Source organism: Urtica dioica, chromosome 6 (genome assembly GCF_054948205.1).
Source record: "Urtica dioica subsp. dioica isolate 48M chromosome 6, U.dioica_male_clone48M_v1_H2, whole genome shotgun sequence".
Taxonomy (NCBI): Eukaryota; Viridiplantae; Streptophyta; class Magnoliopsida; order Rosales; family Urticaceae; genus Urtica; species Urtica dioica.
The window spans coordinates 8,086,936-8,094,267 of NC_142761.1; the positions used below are offsets into that span (position 1 = coordinate 8,086,936).

Genomic DNA, 7,332 nt, shown 5'->3' on the forward strand with positions numbered 1-7,332 from the left:
TCGATGATGCATAAGAACACTGATCACGCCCAAATTGTGCAATCGTTAAACGGTCGTTGGTAGCACAAAGAAAGCGGAGTCGTATCTACGAGGAGACTAAAACTGAAAATGAAAACTAAACCAAACGTCAAGTGGTAAATAAAATATAAAAATGAAAAAGATTGTTTTAGAGATTAAAAGGTTTATAAAATCAATGAGAGGAAAACAAGAGGCGTCGGGTTACTCAATTGATCCGTTTACCAATTATCAATACGGTTCCACACTTATAATTCAATTACAAGTTTCACATCCCAAACAAGTAATCGGAAAATCAACGTTAAGATCAACCAAAACAACTCATGTATTAATTTAAGAACAAACTCTTTCAATTAAAACCGTGAATAAAATCTCGTTGACTAAACCAAAACGACGATATATCAAAGTGATTATAACGCAGTAAAGAATTAGTCTAACACAATAATATTCTTTTCACAAATTTCATAGGCAATCCCTAAACTTACAATATATCAAATCGACAGAATTGTAATAAAAGAAAAGCAACAAAATAAGTGTTATAAGAAATTGATAATCTTTAAAAATAACATAAATCAAGTATGACTAAATTCATATGAAAAATAAAAGAGTATAATTTTATAAGAGGAGAAAAAAGTTTGATTCATAAATAAATTAAACATTAAAACACAACAAGTGGAACCATAGCCGGTGAAGTAAACTTACACAATTGAGATCGTCTTTAGCCTTACTAGAAACTTTACCAAAAACATAATTCATTCTCAGAACAAGTGGAACCTCCATCATTTTGTTACTGATTTGTAACCTACAGTGGAGCATGAAAGAGAAAATTGGGTGTGTGCCACACACGGTTAATCGGAGAGTAGGGAATCTCTTGTTGGCTTTCATCATAAATTAGTCCTATACCAAATAAAATGTATCAAATTAAATACTTATAGAACTAAGACACAATAGTTAAATATTTTCCAATGAAAATTATCATCAATTGAGAATCAAAGAAATATTTAAATAATATGAATAAATATTAACACTTAAGCACATAATTAATATACTTTCGTGTATGAATCAAACACCATACTGTGACTTTACAGAATATGTTGCATGCGCGGCAATATTATTTGCGGAATATGTCGCGGAACAGAATAATCCTCTTATTCTCTAAAAACTCTCTTATAAAATAACAATTATGTTGTGTATATCGTAATTGTTATCCTCAAGATCTTCAACAATATAAATATATAACAAAACGTACAGAGACAGACTAAGTAAATGTTCAACGAAACAAACCCAACTCAACTCAACTGTTGCAGAATGCGAGTCCCACTTACATGTCACATAGTGAGATGTTATTACAACACTCCAAAAGTGAAATTTGTTCGCGCGGCATGTACTATTAAAAGTACTATCTCATATCATGTCCGAGCTTTAATACGACTATTAAAATAAAGTACATATGATAAAAATAAATAAGAAACTATGGTGCATAAGATAAAATTATTTATTCAATCAACGATCCGTAACGATTCTCTTAAGTTCCACGACCACGTCCGAGATGAACTTCTCTTGAATCGCCTCATCTCGCAAAAAACCATTCCATTTTCGTTGGCTCGCCCTTATCGACTTTCCCGGCTCTTGATCAACGTCGACCATGACAGTTTTCACCGCCTTGCAAATATCTTCTTTCCCAAAATACCCGTCCTCATCTCTTGTAAATACCTCGACCCCGGTCTTCATCATACCCTTCTCACCAACAAGCCTAGAGTTGAAGAATTGATCAAGCTTTTGAGGCAAAAGCACCAATTGGCAATCATTCACTAGAGCCTCTATTACGGAGCTTAGCCCAGCATGACAAACGTAACAACCTACATTGACATGTCCCAAAATAAGTGTTTGTGGGACCCATCCAACATGAATAAGACCCTTATCCTTAGTTCTCTCCAAAAACCCTAGAGGCAAGGCACTTTCTAGCTCAGCCTTAGCATCCACATTTTTTGAAAAGTTCAACACTAGAAAAAATGGGAGACCAGTGAGCTCTAACCCTAGAGCTAGTTCTCTTATCCTTTCCCTTGTAAGAAACGTTTCGCTTCCGAATGAACAAAACACGACGGACTTTGCAGGAAATCGAGCCAACCAAGTAGCGGCTTTTTCGTCAAGCGTAGTGCCAGGTGGTGCTGGCTCGGGGACTTGGGGACCAGTCAAAAGAAAAGGCATGTTCACGTACTTCTTTAGGAATTCTAAATAAGGACCTTCCATTTCATGGCAGCTCTTTATGATGAAACCGGAGCAACCAACTAGGCCATCACTAACTCTGTCGGCTATACTTGGATTTCCATTTTCACGCCTAGTATACCCATATAATAAGCCGTGAGCTGCAAATGGTTTCAATAGCGGCGTGTTTTCATGGCTGCTGATCAGGAAATAAATCACCAAACAGAAATAGGAAAAAATATTAAATTAGAAATGCAATAAGAAATTATATGAAAAATATATACAAATGACAATAGTATTTCCTTTACTTTAATCCATCTTTAGGAATAACTTGTCACCTGAATGAATCATGTTAAACTGCTCAATTTACTATCATTCCAGCTAATGTCTTAGGAAAATGTATATTTTAATTGAAATTTTAGTAACCAACTAACGATAAATCCCTAATTATATAACGTATAGCTAAGTAATAAATAGCTTATTTGGATTCTAATTTTAAATATCTAGCTTAATTATTGGGAGAATGAGCATACTAGCCCAATAAGCCTACCAATATTAGTAGAATAGCCCAAGTTTGAATAAATTAAGGGAATATCCCAATTAATAATTGACTACCCAAATTACCCTCGCACTAAATTTACCTAACCCTAAACCTAAACTCGTCTGGTCCTTGTCCTCATCCATTTCACAGCCACCACTGTGAACACCACCGTCGACAACACCGCGTGGATCACCAGCGTTCCCGTCGGAAGCACCTTCGCCAGGTTCGCCGTCGTCGATACCGCCGCCGACATCGCCGACGCCGGTGGTGCCGCCGGTAACCGTTTCTCTTCAGCCAGCTCTGCCTCGTCCTTTGCTGGTGTTGCTGCTCTTGTTCTCACGCTCATCACTTGTTGAGCCATCTTTCTTTTGTTTTGCTCTTTGGGTACGGATCTCGACGGCGACGATGGCTCAGATTGACTCGAAAATCGGCGGGGGGAGAGGAATCGGCGGCGGAGAGGAAATCGGCGGCCATGGAGGGGATTGAGGAGAGGCACTTTGTAAATTCGCGAATCGGTTAATTTAATTAACCTACTGGAGTGAGTTAGGTTAATTAATTAACTGATTCGTGAATGATTTGAAATTCACAAAAAATTTACAAAAATAATAACTTAAGTCAATTGATATTTAAAGCATTCAATTAATTAACATAATTCCGAATTCAGAGGAATCGGTGGCGGAGAGGAAATCGGCGGCGATGGAGGGGATTGAGGAGAGGCACTTTGTAAATTCGTGAATCGGTTAATTTAATTAACCTACTGGAGTGAGTTAGGTTAATTCGTGAATGATTTGAAATTCACAAAAAATTTACAAAAATCATAACTTAAGTCAATTGATATTCAAAGCATTCAATTAATTAACCTAATTCCGAATTCAATCATTTGGTAAATTAACTTTACTCACAAAAAAATCAGAACCTAAACTAATATTTCAACCAATAAGTTTATTAATTAACCTAACTCACTCCAGTAGGTTAATTAATTAACCAATTCGCGAATTTGCCAAGGGCATTATGGTGTGAGCCGAAAATATGAGCTATTTGCTTAATAAAATGAAACTTGAGCTATTCCCTCAATAAGAATGACAAACTTGGCTAGTTACAACAAATTTCACTTAATTATTTAATAATTAAAAAATAGTTTTAACTAATTAAGACAACAAGGTATGCAACTATATGTTTAATAACTAGACCATAATTTGAAATAAAAATAATAACTAGACTGTTTCAAATAGTTGCTCTTGACGGAATATAATTGCTCTTCCAATGAGAGATGGATTTCCGTTCTTTTCTATCTACAAGAAAGTATTATATATCTTTATAACCTATATTTTATTGTATTTAAAATAACCAATGAAAATGTCCTATATGCTTTGGTTAAGTTAAACTGCAAGCAGAATATGACTTTAATTACCGTACAGCTCTATAATTTGATGTTATAAAATGATGCAAGTAAAAGTTGTACTATTGAATACCCAACGTCACAATAATTTCAGTTTTGTAATGAAAGACAAAAAAGAGTAGCTGGCAATCTCATGTATCAGCATCACCACTATGTTTTTACTTTTAAGTGTCCCCTTTTATTGAAATAAAAAATAACTGGTTGCACAATACTTAAAAATGGATCATGTTATTTTTATCGGCAATCCGAAACTAACCTCAAAACCGGAAACCCTGGAGGAGGTTTAACGAGATCTTCCACGGATGCACTTCCTTCTTCGCCGATTTGCGTTTGGACGGCAGAGAAGTAGCCGACAGAGACCGCCAATAACACCGAGTAACGCATCGACCTGACTCCGTGTTTTGCGGCGATAGAGGGAATCCAGTACTGAGCGAAATCGAATAGCACCACGTCGGGTTTGAGCTCCGAAATCAGGGTTTCGACTCGAGGCCGAGTGAGATCGATTGCCGTTATGAGCTTTCCAGCCTCGGACGGTGAGAGCTCTGCAGTCCCGGCCAGGTCTCGTGGGAGCCCAAGGCTCGGACATATCTCGAGCTCGACAATCTCGGTTTTCGGAGAGGGAGTCATTATGGTTTTGACTTTCGGGACGAAACCGGGTATTGTGAGGAAAGTGATTCGGATTCCGTGAGAAGAGAGCTTCTTTGAGAGTTGTGCGAATGGGGCGATGTGGCCGAATGCGAAGAAAGGGAACATCATTACATGTATCTCGGTCATATTTTGTTTTGTCTAGGGTAATGGATTCAAAGTGTAGCTATCAAATGGTCAAATGTGATATGAAATTTGAATGTAGTTAGGATATCATCCTACTATATATAGTGGATGTGCATATCTTAGAGACGGTGAGTGTTGGGAATGGACATACAAGTGAACCCTGTTTCTCTATATGATATGGTAGCTGACAACCACCCGGTTCCGGTTTGTTAGATATCATTAAATAATAGTGACAATGGACCCAAGTGAGAGGTATAGCTGTGTTTCTACTTTCCATAATGGTTGGTGACAACCATCCGCTTATATATATTGTTTGTCAATGTAAGGTTATTAGTTCTAATCCAAAGAATTGCCTGAGCACAGCCGACATATATTGATCCGTCAATTATTTGTATCTAGGAAGAGAATTGATCCGTTAATTTAAAATCATTACCTTATTGTTACTAAATTTAGACAACACTTAAAATACTGTATGAGTTTTTTTGTTTATGTTTACGTAGAAATTTTAAGTTTGCATAATATTCAATGTTTGGTTAAGTATAATTAATTAGTCCCTAAATTTATTAATAATATTTAATTTACAATTTTGTCCAAATAATTCTCATCCATTGACAATTAATGGGTGGGAGTCATTTGAACAAAATTGTCAATTAGTTGTTGTTCATAGAATCAAAGGCCAATTAACTATAATTAACCGCACGTTGAATATTTAGTAAACAATAAGTTTAATGTGACTAATTAGTTGCTTATAAATTTCTATTAAGAACTAATTCTTAACCAAAATGGCCAATGTTTCATAGACACTACTAGAAATATGACATTTAGCGACGGAAGTATTAGCGACGACTAAATCGTCGCTAATTTTTCGTCGCTAATCAACCTTTTAGCGACGATAATTCCATCGCTAATTATTTGGTGCCAAAACTTCTAAAGTTTGGCGGCAAAGATAATTCGCGACGAATTTATCGTCGCTAAATGTGCATATTCGTCGCTAAGTTCGCGGGAAACAATTAGCGACGATTAAATCGTCGCTAATAGTTTGGAATTAATTTCGAAATTTAACGAAATTCAAAGAGGGAAAAATCCCCCCAAAATAATTTAAATGAAATAATTTAGCGACGATTTTATCGTCGCTAAATGTGTAAAAAAATCTATTAGCGACGAGAAAATCGTCGCTAAATGCCTGGTTTATGAACTGAAAATTTAAGTTGATTTAGCTACGAAATTTAAAGACATTTAGCGACGATTAAATCGTCGCTAAATGTCTTTAAATACCAGGTCGCGACCCAGACCCCTCATTCGCTCCCAAACCCTAAAATCTCTAGACTATTGCATAGTAGCCACTTATACTATAGTAAGACTAATGCACCCCTTCTTGTTTGTGTATGTTGTTGAGTTGTGGAGCCTAATCTATCGACTTTAACGACTGAAGATCTTAAGACGATGATTCGCGAATAACAAAACTCCTTGGGAAAAAAATTATATTGTAAGGGTTATTATTAGTTGATGGTATTTTGGAAATTTTAGGCCTATCTGTTACTTTGTGCGTTGATATTGTTGGTAGAGCACAAGAGAGATTGTAAACACATTTTCTCCCGATTTTAAGTATTAGTGAAATTTGCAGCAACAAAGTAGACGTAGCTCTTGTATTGAGAGTGAACCACTATAAATCTGTGTGTGTTATTATTCTTCATACTTGTGTGATTCATTTTTTGATTTTAGGTCGGATTTAGGGCTCAAATCCTAACTATAGATTCATTCATTTTTAAAAAGAGGCTTATTTGTGATTGACTTCTTCAACTATAAACATGATTTCTTGCTCGAGTTTCATCGTTAGTCGACTCAGAGGTTAATTTTTTATTATCATCGATTCTGCAATCATTTGATACTATGTAGATTAGAATTTGTAATATCAAATTGAGTTTGAGTTTTTCTTACGCTTTTGTCAACTTTGATTCGAATATAAGTTGTATTCGTATTTTTTTCTTCTATCTCCCAATCTCTTTTTGTATATGTCTCCATCAATCAATTTCAAATTTGTCAGCATTGATTTTTATCCAAATTTATCATTAATTTTTTATTTTATTTTATTTTATTTACACTACCAAATATGAATTTTACTTTATAATTTTGTTATTCATGTTATTTTCGATGGAATTAGATTCGAATTTCTCTGTTTTATACATGTTATTTTGGTTTATTCTTTAATTTTTATCCTTGTTTGTCAAGTTGTCGATAATATACAAATTACTATGTGTTGTTGTTTCAATTTACTATAAGTCGTTATTATAAGCAAATGTCAATCATCCATCCATTTGATATATTAAGGTTCCAAAATATTAATCCATGTTTCAAAAATATCAATCCGTTGATCCATAACACACAAACAAGCCACAACCAT

The 7,332-nt window shown here is 35.1% G+C and overlaps 1 protein-coding gene across 2 annotated transcripts; it reads right to left on the bottom strand.

The window, feature by feature from the left end:
- Positions 1-1,284: 1,284 nt before the first annotated feature.
- On the bottom strand, positions 1,285-5,108 carry LOC149393248 (anthocyanidin-3-O-glucoside rhamnosyltransferase-like). Of its 2 annotated transcripts, none has more exons than XM_089617367.1 (2): positions 4,417-5,108; positions 1,285-2,419 (listed from the first exon to the last, which is right to left on the bottom strand). In XM_089617367.1, exons 1-2 carry the CDS (start codon positions 4,932-4,934, stop codon positions 1,519-1,521), a joined length of 1,419 nt encoding a protein of 472 aa, XP_089473493.1. In that variant the 5' UTR covers positions 4,935-5,108; the 3' UTR covers positions 1,285-1,518. The 2 variants fall into 2 exon arrangements, with proteins under 2 accessions (XP_089473493.1, XP_089473494.1); XM_089617368.1 differs by having other exon boundaries at positions 1,285-2,416; positions 4,417-5,107.
- Positions 5,109-7,332: the final 2,224 nt, after the last annotated feature.

What these genes read in the sequence shown, in the direction of transcription:
- LOC149393248 (XM_089617367.1), bottom strand. Translation starts at nt 4,934, where the DNA reads ATGACCGAGATACATGTAATGATGTTCCCTTTCTTCGCATTCGGCCAC. An exon ending in CCAGGGTTTCCGGTTTTGAG is followed by an intron (nt 2,420 to 4,416) that starts GTTAGTTTCGGA and finishes TTTCCTGATCAG; the next exon opens with CAGCCATGAAAACACGCCGC.